This window comes from Nicotiana attenuata, unplaced genomic scaffold, assembly GCF_001879085.1.
Source record: "Nicotiana attenuata strain UT unplaced genomic scaffold, NIATTr2, whole genome shotgun sequence".
In the NCBI taxonomy this organism is placed as follows: Eukaryota; Viridiplantae; Streptophyta; class Magnoliopsida; order Solanales; family Solanaceae; genus Nicotiana; species Nicotiana attenuata.
The window spans coordinates 561675-579940 of NW_017670529.1; the positions used below are offsets into that span (position 1 = coordinate 561675).

General features: G+C 36.8%; 2 protein-coding genes across 2 annotated transcripts; both read right to left on the reverse strand.

Annotated features, from left to right (window-relative positions):
* Positions 1-222: 222 nt before the first annotated feature.
* Positions 223-5126, reverse strand: LOC109240611 (UMP-CMP kinase). Its single transcript, XM_019407278.1, has 9 exons — positions 4664-5126; positions 4500-4559; positions 4317-4371; positions 1916-2033; positions 1679-1835; positions 1410-1490; positions 1229-1336; positions 962-1026; positions 223-676 (listed from the first exon to the last, which is right to left on the reverse strand). The coding sequence occupies exons 1-9, from the start codon at positions 4715-4717 to the stop codon at positions 664-666; spliced, it is 711 nt and encodes a 236-aa protein (XP_019262823.1). The 5' UTR covers positions 4718-5126; the 3' UTR covers positions 223-663.
* Positions 5127-5879: 753 nt separating this feature from the next.
* LOC109240612 (probable serine/threonine protein kinase IRE) lies at positions 5880-17306 on the reverse strand. The gene is made up of 17 exons (XM_019407279.1): positions 16659-17306; positions 15927-15994; positions 15635-15811; positions 14229-15503; positions 11557-11729; positions 11161-11410; positions 10658-10750; positions 10389-10529; positions 10194-10286; positions 9757-9961; positions 9315-9400; positions 7992-8080; positions 7707-7758; positions 7543-7599; positions 7278-7448; positions 6989-7069; positions 5880-6725 (listed from the first exon to the last, which is right to left on the reverse strand). The coding sequence occupies exons 1-17, from the start codon at positions 17062-17064 to the stop codon at positions 6636-6638; spliced, it is 3507 nt and encodes a 1168-aa protein (XP_019262824.1). The 5' UTR covers positions 17065-17306; the 3' UTR covers positions 5880-6635.
* Between the last annotated feature and the right edge of the window lie 960 nt (positions 17307-18266).

The window sequence follows — 18266 nt, forward strand, 5'->3', positions numbered from 1 at the left end:
TTTATTTAGGGACCGGACCGGGACCGCAGCCCGCGAGACCGGCTTGTTTAGCCCGTTTGCGGCCCGGCCCAACCCACTTGCCGGCCTTAATTACACCTAATTACTTGGTCAGACAAACAAGTTAAAACTGTATAATTACACCCAATAACACCAAAATTCAATTAATGGGTGGCTTTCCAAACAGGCCCTAAAAAATTGCTTGTAATTTTATCTACCATGTAATTATCACAAACTGCAGAACTCTTGACCAGGGATTGACTGCAGAAGCGATTTATTAGAACACAGATTTCTTCTTATACGTGTATGTATACAATATTGGTTATAGCATGAAAAGATAAGGTAACACACAACAAATACAACAAAATAGAAAAGAAAAAGACAATCTGTAAACTTGCCGTATGAGAGGCAGATTCATCTATATTGGTGGATGGGTTTTGGGTTCCAGTAAGATCGGTCCCAGAGGAGGTGCTTTTAATTTCAATATTACCGCTCTGACTATATATTGTTCACCGCAAAAGCAGGGTCACAAAAATCAAAACTTGGACATTGCAATTTGCTTTTTCACTTTTCCTTTTCTTCCATAAATTGATCTCTGCTCTTGTGTACTTTTCTGCAGCAGATTCAACTACTTCATTCCTATCACTTGCTTCTGAAGGGTGTGGTTTATACCAATGAGCTGCTTAAACAAAAATGGAGCCATGATATGTTTCCACAAATTGGACATAGTGATACTTTTCAACAAAAGCAAAAGGTGGAAAAAAGTAGAAATCAAGTGACAGCAATACTCTAATTAGGTACGGACAAGTTGCCAGAAAGAATAGATCAATCGAGAAGAATTAGAAGAAAGAATATACACATGCAGTAATCAAAACTTGTTTCTCCAAGAGGTAATACAGCAATTATCATGATCTTGATGCATATAATGCTCTACGAGATGGCAGCAGCAGAATGCAAAATATACCTCAATGAAGTGAAAATTGGCCTGACTCGTTCAAATATCTCTTCCTGAGTTCCAGTACCATCGACCTGCATTCATTTTTTGTGAAGAAAAAGTGATACATGAGCAAGTTGCTTGGTTCAAGCTGAACAGGATACGCCAACAGAAACCACTAAAAATTATATAGAACCTTTTTCTTAACATGAAAGGGGAAAAGGGGGAGAATAAAAGGCCTCGTCAAGCAGAAATTTTCAACATTTTAGAACAAGTTGTCACCATAGGAAAGAGTACCTTGTAAAGCTTTCCTTTCTTGGCATAGTGGTTGACTACAGGAAGAGTTACAGCTTTATATACTTTTAGGCGCTCCTTGACTGTATGTTCATTATCATCAACTCGCCCCTGAAAAAGAAACATTATATCACCTTTTCCTCTTCAGGACATACCTAAAACATAAAAGCAGTATTAACATCACCTCATTTCGGTTCAATACTCGTTTGACCATTACTTCTTCAGGGCAATCAAAGAAAAGCACAAAGTTTGGTTCAGCACCAATCTGCATTCACATCTAACTTCATAATCTTTAAAATCAACGACAGCATCACTGACTTCGCAGTGCACCAGGTAAACTGGAATGAAGTTCCTTTAAATAACAAAACATGGCTAGAGAATATCCAGTTTAACTGATAATGCTCATTACATTTAAAGACTAGAGAAGCAAAACATTTCATCAAAGGAACTTACAATCCTTTCATACGCTGTTCGGTTCTCTTCACTTCTTGGAAAACCATCAATTAGAAACTTACGATTTTCAGCTGATTCAATAGCCTTTCGAATCAGCTTGACAGTCACCTCTGATGGAGCGATACTTCCTTCCCTCATTAACTTTTGAATCATGGCACTGAATTCAGATGGAAAGATATTACAAATTTTTGTGGGACCTGAACTAAAAATTCACAATGGGAAATGTGGAATTCATACCCCTCCTCAGTGCTGGAATACATCTCTTTCCTCAATAGATCTCCTGCACCTATGTGTTCGAACCCAAAAGTTTCAGCAATCTTCAGGCATTGAGTACCTTTACCACTACCAGGACCACCTAAAAGGACAGCATAACTGCTCAGTAATTCCATATTTTACCCCAAAAATCTAGAAAACAGTACATGCAACCGACATTTTGTCTATTCCCATGTATACTCACATGTAGAACTATTAGCTGAAAAACTGCCATTAAGGGGGAATGTACGTACTAGCTTCTCCATAAACATAAAACAAGCCGATATTATATGTTATCTGCAACGGGACCTATATTTATCACTTCCACTACAAACTAACAAGAATGAGATGAAGGTTGACTTTAGTGAACTCGACAAACTTTTGCTCACGAAAGAGTAAAAAAAACTGACATAAAGTTGCAACATATATGCTTAAACACTGTTTTAAACAAAAATTAAGTGATTATGAGCAACCTGACATAATAAGCAATATGACAAATTATTGTTGGGCTAAGCCAGCCCAAAGATATTCTTAACATCGTGTGATGTTGTCTGTTCTGGATTAAACCCTCACGGTTTTCCTTGAAAGACCTCACACAATTTAAGAGTATCCCTACACCTTATAAGTAGGTTCTTGTTCTCATTAACTACCATTGTGAGACTTGTTATACAACCAACACTCCATTCCAATATGAGTGTCCTAATCAGTATCATGAAAATGTCCACTTTGCCATAAAGAAATCTCTGTACCTTATTATCTTTTGCTTAATGTTATACATGATTAAATGAGAACCACAATCAAAATTCTCAAAAGAAAGCTGGTGGTGTTCCACCGGCCGGCCCATCCCAAAGTCCAACTACGAGTTTTTTAACTACAACAACTTAAATATACGCTATTAAAGCTGGAATTATCGCGGCTGCTGGCACCAAAATTGCCCTCCAATGGATTCTCGTTAAAGGATTTAGATTGTACTCATTCCAATTACTAGACTCAAAGAGCCCGGTATTGTTATTTATTGTCACTACCTCCCTGTGTCGGGATTGGATAATTTGCGCACTGCCTTCTTTGGATGTGGTAGCCGTTTCTCAGGTTTCTTGTTCTTATTAAAGAAATCTCTGTACCTCATTATCTTTTGCTTAATGTTATACATGATTAAATGAGAACCACAATCAAAATTCTCAAAAGAAAACTGGTGGTGTTCCACCGCCGCCCATCCCAAAGTCCAACTACGAGTTTTTTAACTACAACAACTTAAATATACGCTATTAGAGCTGGAATTATCGCGGCTGCTGGCACCAAAATTGCCCTCCAATGGATTCTCGTTAAGGGATTTAGATTGTACTCATTCCAATTACCAGACTCAAAGAGCCCGGTATTGTTATTTATTGTCACTACCTCCTTGTGGGATTGGGTAATTTGCGCGCTGCCTTCTTTGGATGTGGTAGCCGTTTCTCATGCTTCTTGTTCTTATTAACTACAGTGGGACTTTGTTCACACAACCAACAACTACTTTTAGACTTATTCTCTTCATTCCAATAAGAGTGTCCTTATCAGTATCATGAAAATTCCACTTTGCCATAAAGAGATCTATATTCCTCATAATGAACCGCTATCAAAATTCTCAAAACTAACTGGTGGTGTTCCATCCCCCTCCTAATCAACTCCCCTCCCCCCCCCCCCCCCCCCCCCCAAAAAAAAAGAGATGAAAAGAGATACAACAAATACTTTAGCAAACAATATTGGAATGAGATGATTTGAATGGAGAACCGTGGTAGGTGAGGATTCATATAGTAGGCCTCGACTTGTTTGGGACTGAGGCATAGTAATTATTATCAACAACAACAAAAAAGTAGCACGATCTACTCCGAGGTCGGAGAGATACCTATCTCAGACTAGCTACAATTGAGAAAAGATTTAATTGGGATAATCATAGAAGAGATGAATCAGGGGTGGAGCTATAATGCTCCTTACAGGTTCGGCAAAACCTAGTAACTTTGGCCGAGACCCTCTATTCAGTGGCGAAGCCACATGGTCACAAGGGCTTCGTCGAAAAATTGCACTGTGTATATAGGTAAAATACTATGTTTTAGAGGTATATAACATGTATTGAACACCCTTTGTCGGAAATCTTTTTTTCACTTCTTTTAAATTTGAATTCCCTTGAGAAAATTTGTAGCTTCACCACTGCCTCTATTTGTGTTAGAAAATATATGTATAAATGATCTGTTCAGAATGTAGTTAGCAGCCTTTTCTAGAATCCAGAATCCATAAACTTAAAATTCTAGTTCAGCCTCTAAGATATTAACCAAATTCTGACAAGACAAACTAGAAAAAAATCAGTGTCTGAATAATGCAATCTAATAGACTAAAAGGTGAATTTAGTTACCCAAAACAAAAGCGACAAAAGGGCTATTTCTTGTGGAAGAGCTTTCACTTTCTGCCTACACGCGTAACAAAGGGAAGAAAAAAAAAACAGAGGAGTCAATAACATTTCGTAGGAAAAATAATTCACTGTAAGAAATGCTAAAAAATTCCAATAGCGGGGAAAAACAAAAACAAAACGAATTACCGGGTTGAGGATTTCAGCAGAAAATGCTTGATAAATCTTCAGCTGATCAGCTCTTTTCACCTATTTTACAGTAGATAATAATATCCAGAGAAATTGACAACAATATTGAGAGGTTTGCAGCAGCAAAGCCAAAGAGATTAGATCAATTGTAGTAAAATACATACCTGGTGAAAATGAGAAAAGAAGAGAGGGAGTGAAGTCAAACGCCTCCTGTACATCTCTGATCCTCCTATTCCTTTTCTTTTTTGGGAAAATTTTGGAATGATTCTCTCTCTCTCTCTCTCCTGGGTTTGGATTTCAGTGTTGAAAAAGCACGTCGAGTGAAGTGAGTGAGTCACATAAACAATACCTGTGCGCACGTTAGAGTCCCATAAACGCTGCAACAGTTGTCGGGACCGTTTCCAAATCGGGTTTGGGTCCCGCCGCTTCTTCAATGATTTTTTGAGTTTAGACTTTATACCTAAGGCCCTAGGGTTATAATCGTAACCGATTGAATCAAAATCAGCCTTAGGATGTCTATTGTCTCCTACTGAAAAGACCAAAAAAAGTAATCTTTAAGTAAGTCTAATCTAGAAAAGTTTCTAAGTTGTCCATAAAATTGTTTTCTTGCACGAATTACATTGAATGACCTTAGAGCTGTTATTGACAAATTACTACTAAGTTGAATAACCTTTTTCTTATTAAGTCGGTATTCTATGCCTAATCTTAAGTTACTAACAAATTACTTTCTCTTTTGTTCTTTTCTTTGTTAGGTAGTACTTCAATACCTCTTAATCCCAATATCAGTCTGGTATGAGTTTGATCAAACTCAAACTTGGTTTGCTAATAAAGTGAAATTAGGTTTTTGCATTTTGTGAAGTTTATTAAATTTTTCCAAGTTTTGAAGTCCTTTTAGTCACTTTTGGAAAAAGGTACTAGCTTTTAAAAAGCTCTTTTTTGCTTTGGCAAAATTCATGAATAACCCCTTAAATTTAACACCAACTGCCAAGTAGACACTTTAATTTTGCGTAGTAATTAGTTAGGCACCTTTACTCGGCATAAATGATGTATTCATGGTCACTAACAAAATTCAAGTATTTATCTGATATTTGGTGCCAAATTTAAAGAGGCATCTATGACTTTCGCCTTTTTCTTTCGTAGTTTCTTAGGGAAGAAACGGAGTGAAAGTCTGAAAGATTTTATAAATATTTACGAGATTCATCGCGTTAATTTCCCTTTATGTCTTGGTCTAATTCGGTCATTCACGTTCTCTTCGAAATATTGCAAAAATAAGAAATTAAAAATAAAAAAAATAAAAATAAAAAAACAGAAAGACGTCAACCTCTACCACTTACCATTGGAACAACCAATTCTAGGGGAAGAAGAAAAAGAATATCAAGATGAGTATCTAACCAATAACTGTTAAATAACTAATCTCAGCAAATGTGTTTTGCTGCAGTGACAATCAGGAATCAGATAGTACTATATTAGTTGGAAGAGTTTCTGGAAATTACAGTGATTGCTCCCTTCAACTCCAGTGGAACTTCCAGCTTCAATCAAGAAAACGTTCTTGGCAAGGGAGGAGCAACTTTGATGGCCTCCAAAACTGATTTGGTTATGCCTTTTTTTTTTCTTTCCCCAGAATTCGGTTATGGCGTTTTGATATTCAATTTTTAGAATCTAAACTTGGGCTTCCCAGTAACACGGACAAACTCAGGAACACCAGAGAGATGTCTACTATTTGGACAACCAAAAGCCTAGTCAGCGGTTCAATAGCCAATTTACCCTGAAGGCCTGAACACTGATAAACTGCAAAATTTAACATACTTAAGACCACTTATATACAAAATCCCTGACAAAAGGGGTTGAGGAGAAGAGAAGGGTGCAATTAAGTGGCATCTACATATTCTCCACAGCATTTGACATCTCTTAGGTCCTCCTGAATGTCAACGCGGTACAATCTGCTGCACAATCCTCAATTTGGCAGGAGGCAGAGGATTTAACCAAATAATCATCTCTTCATCTGGAGGCCTTAGCTGAGGTGGAGGATAGAGCCTATTCCACATGATGCCATCACATTTCTTTGTGGAAAATGTCGCCGGCACTTAGAAACAAAGTGAGGCACCATGTAACTGCGGAAGTAGTAAACTCTTTTTCTCAAGGAACAGATGGGTTTTCAGCTTCCTCTGATTCTTTAGGAGTCTTTCCGGCTAAATCATAATTAATAGAAGCCAGCTGTGACAAGTTCTGGAAGCATCCAAAGAAGAAAGAGAGAAGGCAAATGAGATAGAGAGAGGAGTATGAAGAACAGAGAGAAGAGCTCATATAGTAATCAAAGCTATCGTGTCCACGAGTGTCTCTCAAACTACAGCAAGACTTATCAGGTCAAATGTGCTTGTCAATACTCTAGCATTCATCACAAAAGAGATGTAAAGCAACTAAACAGAGATAACATCATCTTCATGTAGATTACTCAAACAATAGGATCATAGCCAGGCAGCATTTCTTACCTTAAATGAAAAATTACTGAAGGAGTAGTTCACATTCAGGGCAGGGGTACCAAACTCTGCTAGATTACCGCATTCATCTCCCTGTCATGACAAATTATGAGTTAGAACAAGATAACAACAACATATACCAGAACTTTGTGGGTAGAGTGATGTTATCTATTTTGAAATATCAGAGGGTCAAAGGGCAGACAGGTTTAAACCGGTAATCCTTCTGTTAGAAATCCAGGTGGCCCAGGTCGTAATTAAATTTTAGTTATAGAAATGCTCTGCAAATTAGAGAAATTTATACCTCTTCATCCTGTAGATTGCTGTATGAACTACTGCTACATGAGGCACTGCCACTCTCACTCAACTCATAAAAATCACTACCTCCATTGACATTCTCATCTTCTGGATTCCAAATGTAACGGCTCATAAAATAGCTAGTGTCATGTGCATCAGCAGACGGGACAAACGTAGCCTGTCGACAATTAATTATAGCATTAAAAGTTCCTCCTGACCGAATCCTTTTTTTTGTTGGAGGAATGGAGAGAAAGACAGAAAGAGAAAGAAACCTTTTGCCTTGCAAGTGTGTCCCAGTTGATATCCCTGAAGAAAAGATGTCGCTTTACCTGTTAAAATAAAGAACGTAAAAGGGAATAAACTTGAATTTTCTTTTACATTTCATAGTTTAGAAGTGGCTGGATTTCAGTGTGACTTGGTAATGGGGAATTTTTACCTCTCCTGCCCCTGTTGCACCTAACCTTTGAACTGGGTTTTCGTTCAGCAACCTAGAGAAAGCCAAAATGAATTTAAGCACAGAAGTAGACTTTTATGAGTAGTATAGATTATTCAGTCATGTGAAACAAACTGGAAAAGATCAACCTTTATTTTTGTAATTTTCCTAGAAAGCAAATAATAACTCCCACGGTAAATGAAAGGGATTTTGTTGGCTTTTGCGAATTTTGAATCACAAGTATTCCTGATAATTACTTAAAACCAAGACTTTTGTTCCAGGACTTACTTGTTAATCAAGTCATATGCTTCCAAGCTCATTTCTTCTGGTATCTTAGGCCAAGGTATGTCCCTGTTAATGATATTGTCAAAAATTTGCTGCAACAAAATAGAAGCGCTTGATATTAGGTTATGCCACATGTTTACACATGCATAACAAAATTGTTTAACAAATTTCCTCAAAAGTTGAAGAACAAATGATTTCTATCTTAGAGAAGTTGCCCAATTGGAGCAAAGAACAATTTTCCATCCACAGAAAAGTCCTTTTTGCAAAACTCAAATAACATGCAGAATAAATAAATAAAGTTAAAAGCATCTTGGTTTTTAAATAGGTTCATAAAATTAATATAGCTGCACCAACAGAATGGAAAGAAACCTAAGCACCCCTGAGAAGTAATCTGGGTTTAGTACAATAGGTCATAATCCAAGAATTCAATCTCCGGAAAAGCAAACTGTTCCACATTGATCATTCTTAACAACTAACACACCTTTTAAAGCATTCAAAATGAATTGTATTACCGTCGAGAATGTATGACAAAATTAGCACAACGTAGTCAGTGCAACCACTTATATAACTCCATGTTACAGAATACCAGAATTGTCAACCTAAGAAAACAGGATACTCAACTTTAAAGAACCACAATCGACGTGGATATTCTAACTGGAGCAGCTCATTTGTTCTTATTAGACATGCACACATGAAGGAAGACATTAGTTACATTGTGGCCTTTCAGAATCATAAACATCATCACTAGTATGTTATAACCACGGAATGAACACTCTCATCCACATCTAACATATTTCTCATCATCAACAATAATTTTTTATGAAAATTAGAGAGGAGGTTCAGCATAAAATTTGAAAAAAGATGCACACAATCATCAGAGTTCATGCTTCAAGTCAACCTATCTGTCACTACAATGAGGATGAATCATCCTGCAGAACTACAAATCTGTCATGTCCATCTTAGCGGGAAAAGCAGGCTAGATTTAGCTGTTAGTCTAAAAGTTGCAAAAGGAGAAAAGGAAATCCTGGTTAAGAGGAGTTGTTAATTAATTAGTGCATCTGTTGTTCAATGAGATTCAAAAAGCATTTAATATTGATCTAATCAGAATATAAAATTGACATATATATATATATATATATATATATATATATATATATATATATATATATATATATATATATATATATATAATGGACATTGAAATCTTAAAATTTAAGCAACAAGGGAAGGCAATCACCAATGACAATGTCCAAAAGAATAATAATCTCTACAAAAGAAAAAAACTGCAGAGTTGTCTTGTGGTCTTATCGAATACAGCAAGCATACCTGAGGATGTTCTGCATTAAAAGGAGGAAGACCAACAAGAAGCTCAAACAAAATAACACCCACTGACCACCAATCAGCTGTTACACCTGGAAAAAAAAATAGATTTATTTTAGCTGAAATCACAATGAAACAACTTGCATAAAAACATATGCACTTCCTCTCTCCAACTTATCAGACACGATTTGGACTAAGCATGGATTAAGACATTGCTTAAGAATATTATAGGTGAAAATAGAAAGAACTTTCAGAATAGTTTTCCAAAGATGATTTGTACGTGAAAAGTTACATGTTTAAATGTGAATTCTTGATGCTAGTAATGGAGACATAAGAGTAGAAGTTTGTCAGAATTTTCAGATGTTCCAAAAGGGAAAATGTGCTTCATAAACTGGGAAGAGGGAGTAGTTTGTGACTATGTAAGATCAATCATGAGGTAATTCCAAACCATGTCCCATGCCGAGAAGTATCTCCGGTGCTAGATAATCAGGGGTGCCAACAACTGAATTCTTTTGCCTCTGTTCTCTTTTGAGTGATTGCTCTTCCATCTTGGGTTTATCTTCCCCAAGAAAGGCAGAACTTGGCACTGATGGTCCTGCTAAGTCATCAGTGCTATTGATGAGACCAACCTTTGAAAGCCCAAAATCTGTTAACTGTAATTATAAAGATTAGATTGTGAGAACTAGGAAACTAAAAATAAATAAAAGTCACAGAATATGTTGTCAAATCCTTTAAACAATGCCTGAAATTCAACTCAGCTTAACAACAATAATTCAGACATTCGAGTTTTTGGACCTTTCAACAAAGTAAAAAGACTACTACTTTTTGATAAGGTAAAGATTAACAAGTAAAAAGAGTACTAAGCTGTATAAAAGTATTTTTGACCTTGATGTGACCGCTCGGACCTATCAACAAGTTATCTGGCTTCAAATCTCTGTGAATGATATTTAAAGAATGTAGATACTCCAATGCAAGAACCTGGATAGGACAAGACAAATAAGATCTATATACCATTTCTGGGAACAGCAGAAAAGTTGGTAGGATGCCAAAGTTTGGCAAGCCTATTAAACTAGTCCTTACTAGTTCTGCAATGTATATACGTGCCATATCTTCCTCTAAGCAGCCCAAATTTCTCAATAATGAGAAAAGATCCCCACCATTTAGGTACTCCATGACCAGATAAAGATTATCCCTGCATGTGAAGGAGTAAAAAAAGCGGACCTGTTCACCACCAGATAATCCATTAGTATGGTTTCTTAGAAGTGCTTTGTTTCTTATTTTAACAGTGTGATATTCGTTAATTTCAATTAACGTAAACTTGATTCATAAAAGAGAAGAGATCGACTAACCACAAAAGGATTGCGGACTGATATTAAAATATCTCTCTCGGCCAATATATTTTCTACTGCATTTTTCCGTATCATGTCAGCCTTTTTCAAAACCTGCGAAAAATATGGTCGATAAAGTTCAGGGAATGGAGTTAGAACCCAAAATGGGCAGAAAAAATAGCAAAAAATGCAAAATCAATATGATTGGTAGGTTTGACAGAAAGACAGAGAACATAGTTCAAACAACATAACTATAGGCAACGAAAATTCGAGACCTAACAGGTTATTAGTTTTTTATAGAGAATAGTTTTCGATATATAAGATGTGATAGATTCAGGAGAAGGAAGCTTCCAGACTTTGATTTTGAATAAATTAGTGGACGGAATCATGGATGTATGCAGGGTGTGTGTGTGTGTGTGTGTTAGTTTCATTTAGTTTCAACATCTAACTTATATACAGAATAATAGGAAGATCTCCTGCAAATTACTTGAAATTATTATCCTTCAATTGGACACAGTTTTTACCTTGATTGCAAATACGTCACCTGTTGCCCTTTTCTTGGCCAGGAAAACTCTCCCAAAAGCTCCCCTGCTGATTGGTTTTATAATTTCAAAATCTTCAATAGATGTTCGATCCTTGGACACTGTGTTTATAGGGCTTGCACGCACACTACGACTTGTATCATCTTCTGTTGAACTGTCCTCATCACCTGTGGTATTGGATGGTTCCACTTTTTCATCTTCAATGTGCCCACAAAGTAATACATATTTCTCCCTGTAGAGTTTGAGTAAACATGCAAATTAAAAGTAGAATGATGTCTGGGGTCAAAGATGAACTAAAAGCAAAACATAAACTTCTCTTAATTTCTGTCGACAGTTATTATCATTTTTACGAAAATTTACAAGAATAATAGAACTCACTGCAATAGTTTCTCAATACGTCTCCCGAAGGTCTCAACAACAAGAGCATCCACTTTCCTTTCCTGAATTGCATATTTTAGGTCTTCTAGTCGGTCAAGCAAGTATTCCAATGTACTGTAATCATTGTTGTTTGCGTTGGCAACTGATCGAGCAATATCCAATAGCTTATTTATCTGCCATGATTCTCCACGATGTAAAAAACAGACTTAATCAACGTCCAATTGATAAAACAAGCAATTAAGGAACCTATACTATTTAAACACCAATTGGGTGGCGGAGAGCACAAATGTCAAAACTATAACAAAAACCAGAATATGAAAATAATGACCAATAATTTATACTACTAATAAAAATCCAACTTCCAATAGTAGCTTGGTGGCTCAACACTCCTAAATGTGTAAACCTAAAAATCATCCTCAAATTCCTGCTACTAACTTCAACATTATGGGGCTAAACTGGTCTGTTTATTGTACTACATCCGGTCGTCTTTTAGTCCCGCCATCTAGTTTCTTGTTTTTCTTGACCTGAAAACACTCTTAGTTACATTATTTTACATTAAGCTTTTGCAAAGAATTTCATTTAAAATATAAAAGAATTATTTCAAAATATAAGCACCCAGACAAGTTTGCCAAAATTTATGATAATGCCTTATGGGCTGTAGGGCATTACAAATAAAAATAAAACATACAAAGAGAGAGAGAGAGAGAGAGAGAGAGAGAGAGAGAGAGAGAGAGAGAGAGAGAGAGGAGAGAGCAAAAACATGAAGTTTGGAAAAAGGCAAATTTACAATGGGAATCTTTTGAAGGCCTCATTAAGCATGCCGTGGACCAAAAAGAGTTGGAGAGAGAGAAAGAGAGAGAGCACAGATATGAAGTTGAAATCCTTATGAAAGGGGCATCAACTATGTACATGAACTAAAAAGGACTTGGCGCTTAGAAAGCCTTGGCCTTCTTGTTTTAAAAATCCATTTGTATTACTGTTGCAATTCATGGATGCTTCATTTATTGAACTCCAGCTACCAGATACAGGAACACTAATATACTATAGCACCTAACTATGTTTGATATTGGTGTCTCATAATTGCTAGATATCAGCTCTTCTACCATTTTATAGATTTTATGTTCAAACCAATAGGAATAAGTATTTTATGATAGTCCTCTCACACATTTTCTTCAAAATTCATAACTCCTAGAGAACTACTAAAGTAATACAATCTACTAAAACTTATATAATTGGAGAATTAGAAGCAGATGTAAAATGATATATAGCAGAATTACATTAGCTGTCAATTACAGAGAACCAGATAAAGTCCCAACAATCTCAATCACAGAGGAACCTTTTTACTTCAACATCTGTCACTATATGCATTTGCTGAAATACCAATCAAGAATATTAAAGTATGTTTGAGCAAGAACTAGGAGGCCAAAACAGCTGCAAATATGAAACGTAACTTAGATGCATGATTAAATAAGTCTCTTAACAGATAAAACAATTTTTACCACAGAAGGCCTAAAAGATCTATATCTGATGAGAAGAGTAAATAGCACAAAGCCCTTTAATTGTCCATAAGAAGAAACCAGCTTTGTTATAATGACCAGGGTTTTAAAAGGCGTTTTCGGGGCGAGCCCTGGGGCGAGGCGCACCAAAAACGCCCTAAGGCGATGGTGTGGGGCGAAAGTCTCGAGAGGCATATGCCCAGCAATTCGGGGCGTAGGCCCCGGCGTTTGAGGCACGTTATTTTAATGAGGCGTAAGCCCAGAGACTTTTTCAAATTAGAACAAAATTTGTTGAATAAGTCCTTCATATAATACCCAAATTTTCAAAAGTCAGCTTGGTAATTTCTCAAAAGTTTTAAAAAGGAACTGAAATGTATTAAATTTAAAAGTCAAGGCCTTTTTTATTGATTGAAGTCCTAATTCATGGTTTTTCCCAATTCTTTATCTTGTACCCAAGTCTGCTAATATCTCCAAAAAGAAACGAATATTCAATTTTTTTTACAAATACAAAGAGAACTCCATTCTCCTTCATAGCAGCAAGTTCAAAGTTCAAATTGCAGGTTAGTCATCCTTTTTGTTCCTCCATGTAGAAAACTTTATTCTTTTCGACTCAAGTTACTTGTGCTTCTAAATAGCATATAATAGATTGTTTTGACTAATTTTTTGTGGGGATGGAGCACCTCTATATATATATTTTTCACATATTTATAGTTTTCTTCAATTTTTATGCAATTTAACCTGTTTATAAATATTTACTGTAATCATATTATTTTATAAAATATTAAAAATTAAATATTTATGGGGCTTACGTCTCGCCTTACGCCCACGCCTTTTAAAATACTGATAATGACCTATACTGGAGCACAACAACAACACCAACTTTTGTCCCAGAAAAATAATTTCTTGTATAAGATTGGGATATCCTACTCACCCTTGCACAAGTAATAGTTTAAACAAAAATAGATCTTCTATAGTTCGTATGCATCAGCATGCATTGTAGCTTTCTTAATAGTTGTCTAAAGTAACACAAGCAGCATCATATACAGGTCAGAGTAAAATGATTTTAGCTGTACATGGTAGATTCCAAATGTAAAGGTCAGAGTAAAATGAGTAACCTCAGGAAAACGTCCAGAACTGAGAGGACAGTACCATAGAAATTCCTATCATTTTCTGTACCTGCTGATAATTTTCATGTTCAGATACCATTCTGCGTCCACTCAGCATCAGTTCGATCTGGCTAGTTCGTGGAGTCACTAAAGGTGACCGAGGCGTTAAGCACCCCACTGATGACTGTTTCTTAGATATGTCGGTCAAGCTGTTGACATTTTCCGGAAGGCATCTACTATCGGACTCAGGAAGACAATCTAGCATGTCTTCTGAGCATCGTCGAGACAGGCCATTCTGCTTGACTAACAAGGCATTCAACTCTTCAGGCATATTCAATGTAGACCCTCTTGATACATTAGGACTTCCTGCCCCTGTGTCCGTGCTCTTCGGTGTCCATGATTCAAGTATTCTTTCAAGAGTATCCACAACTCTTTCTAGTCGTTCATTTACTGCCAAGCCCTTTAGATCACATCTATCAGCAATTGTACATATTCTCGAATGTTGTTCTACGTACACAGTTGGTATCTCAACTTCACATATTCGGCAAATAAATGAATCTTCATATGACAAGCAAGGTTGATCCCACATTCCCCAATTAACCTTCTTAATCTTTGAGGTTTCCTCAGAATGCTCAGGGTGGCATAATGGAGTGTTTCCAAAACTATCCATCTCCTCTTTGTGTTGCAGACCATCAGTTTTGCCTTTGGACGGGGTTGTTTCAAAAGAGTCGTGGCCCATACGGCTTCTTTCAGCTGCAGAAGGAAGTTTCTTCCAAGACGACATTCGGTAGCTTGCAGCGGCAGAAGCGACACTTTTTGCAGTGCTAACGTCCATGTCTCCAACTTCACTTATTTGGTCTTGTTTAACAGCCAGATTACTTTGCTCGTGTCCGACAAACTTTTGACCTCGTGTTGCACTTATGTCCTGGCTTTTGGACCCACTAAGTCGTTCTGGATAAAATCCAAGGTCACTAAGTTGGTGAAAAGTCAAAATGTGGTCTTCTTCATAACCACTCTCCTTTTGGAACTGCACAAGTCTAGTGCAACGAGTAAGAATAAACAGAAGGTGGGTGTGCGCTTGCTTAAGGGTTCCCATAGGTAGCTCTTGACGGTGGTCATCTAGACTCTGAACAATGCCTTCACACTTTGACCAGAATTCACTTGGTGACATCTTAGCGCAACGCCTAGCTGTAATCAACAAATCTTCCAACCTCTCTCTCCATTCAGGATGAGATTCTGAAGTCTTCTCGAGTATACCAACCAAATCTCCTGCAAAGATGCCTAGGTCAGCATTGACCTCTTCCTTTAACTTGTCAAATTTTGCTCGTACCATCACCATGATTTCCTGTAAAATGGCATACAGAGGTTCTGCTAAATTATCAAGTGTCAAACAGTAAAACAAGGATAAGCTGTTCAGGGCCTCAGAAAATTTATGTCAGTCACAGGCATAACTGGAGCTAAGAAAAGGCGACATACTTCCATACGCCCAATAGCACGAGACTTCCAGAATGGAAGTGGGCGGACTCCTTTTGAATTTAGTTCATGAGAGAAGCTCTTGATGTCTGGAATTCTCCTTCTACGACCACTGGTAACTCGCAGTATAGCCTGAAAACGTGGAGATTGCATTTCCTTGGAGAAAGTTGCATGGCTTCCCTATAATGAGCAAAATCACAACGAATTTCTACTTCACCAAATACATAGCATAAACCATTTCCAGAAGGAATATAAAGTCATGAACGAAAGCAAATAAAGTAAAATGTAAGTTCACCTCTGCACTTGAAATACATGGCGAAGGCACTTTCAAAGGTTTCGACTGACTCCATTGGACTTTTTTACCTGAAAAATTAACGCACTATTTAGGCTGATATGTGTTAAATTCTAAAATGCTCAAACAATCTTACACAGAAACCACGTTTGTAAAACAACTGGTAGGAGTATATTCTTCAAGTACAAAGACAAGGGAGCATAGCTTATTTCTGAACTATTTTACAACCTATTTGGATGAAAACATTTGGATTTAAGACACCATTTCATATTTATAAATTACTCCCTCCGTTTCATATTAAATGAGTTAGTTTGATTCGGCACGGAGTTTAAGAAAAAGAAGAAAGACTTTTGAAACTTGTGGTCTTTTAAAGTTTAAGGGGTAAAAAGTTTGTGGGGGCTATGGCATTTGTGTGGCTATAAAAGCTCTCATTAAGGGTAAATGGGTAAAATAAAAGAGTTTAAAGTTGAATTATTTCCAAATTAAAAAATGTGTCATTTATTTTGGAACAGACTAAAAAAAAGAAAGTACATCATCTAATTAATATAAAACGGAGGGAGTACAAAGTTTTGAGATTTCAAATGAGATGCTAATAAGGATTGAGCTTAGAAATGTTTTTAAAATCAAATTTTCCTAATTATATTCAAAGAGATGCAAATAATTCCAGATTTTGAATGGAAATACATAAAGCAAATCACTTTCCTCTCACGAGGTAGAAAGGAACGTGAAATCGACCTTGTTCGGAAGAATGTGTAGCAGGTTTTTGAACAGAGGTCGCCGATTTAGAGCCTAGGCTGTCGACGACTCCATCTTTACCCCTATATTCATCAACATCCAATGGAGTAACGATAGAATTACAAATGCTAAGAGGTGATGGAGCGGAACGCGTCCTTATATGGTTTAGGCCGAGAATTGAAGCCTCGTTCGTAGACGATGTTTCACTTCCACTATCACGATCATCATCCTCATTAGCATCTTCGCCGTCGTCGTCAACACGATGACGTACGGGTATGGGAGGAATCTTCCTTAACTTCACAACGGACGGCGATTGGGTCCGGTCGGAAGAAGGTGAACCGATGGCGATTGAATTTAGGGTTTTTTCCGGCTCCAGATTGTCTGAGGTGGAGGATATCCTCGACATTGTAGTTGATTATAGATTCAATAACGATCCGGTTGATCATAATTGCATGGTGATCAAAGAAGTATTCGATATAATTTAAGAGCTGATTAATGATAATTAAGTTTGGGAGGAGTGAGAGAAATGTGATTATAAAAGAAGGATGTAAAAATGGAAAGTGGAATTGGGAAATCCAGATTTTGGGATAGTGGATTGAGAGTTTGAAGAAGAGGGAGATTTTCGCGGGAAAGGAGAAGTTAGAGGGCGACACGCAGTTGGGGTGTACTGTACTGGAAATGGACTGAGTTGGTTAATTCACTATAGTTACGTGCTTGCCACTTACTGGGACCATGAGGTGCCTAACTAGGCAAGTATGTTTAAAAGGCGAATTTACGTCTTTTTTAGCATTTAAATAAAAATCTGAATTTACGTCTGCTACTAATTTAAAGAAGATGAGAATGTAAGGTGAAAATAGCCAGTACCTTGTAGACTTTGCACTTCTCTATCCTTTTTATATTTGAACTAGTTTTGGCCTAAAACAAGTATGCTGGGTCACGTTCTTTCCGTAACAAATAGATATCAAATGCCATAGACGCACTTAGACCAGATACCCGAGTCAGCGACTTGGCAAATTATCGACAACCATAATCCTTCTCTCACAATGTTTATCCATAATCAGTGTCCTCGCAAACAATCTCAAATCTTAGAAATGAAGCAACTTATAAACACTCGTATTTCGCTTTAGGCGCATTTATAATAAATTATTGTGACTATGGGTACGATTCCCGTGGCATGATCATAATACATAAACCCCAATTCGAATGCGCGTTTCACGCGACTTGGCCATAACTTCAAATAATCTATATCTATGTTATTATAAAAGCATGAATAAAATATTGGATTACAAAAATAATCTTTTAATATTAAGCATATAACTCACAATAAAAGGATGTAATCGGAATACTAGACATTAGCCTTGTAATCCTATTAGTTTTAGGACATAATACTATACGTTAGGAATCCTACATAATTACCTTTAAGAATCCTATTAGTATAATTATTTTCGGGCAAAGATATATAATACTACATGTTAAATTTGTGTAAAAATAATTTTCAGTATGTTTATATGTTGTAAGTTCGCATTGAGCCGGGGGAAGTGGGCGTGGATGTGAGGCTTGAATCACAGGTTATCCCAAGTATAGGCAGCTTCAAGTACCTTGGGTCAG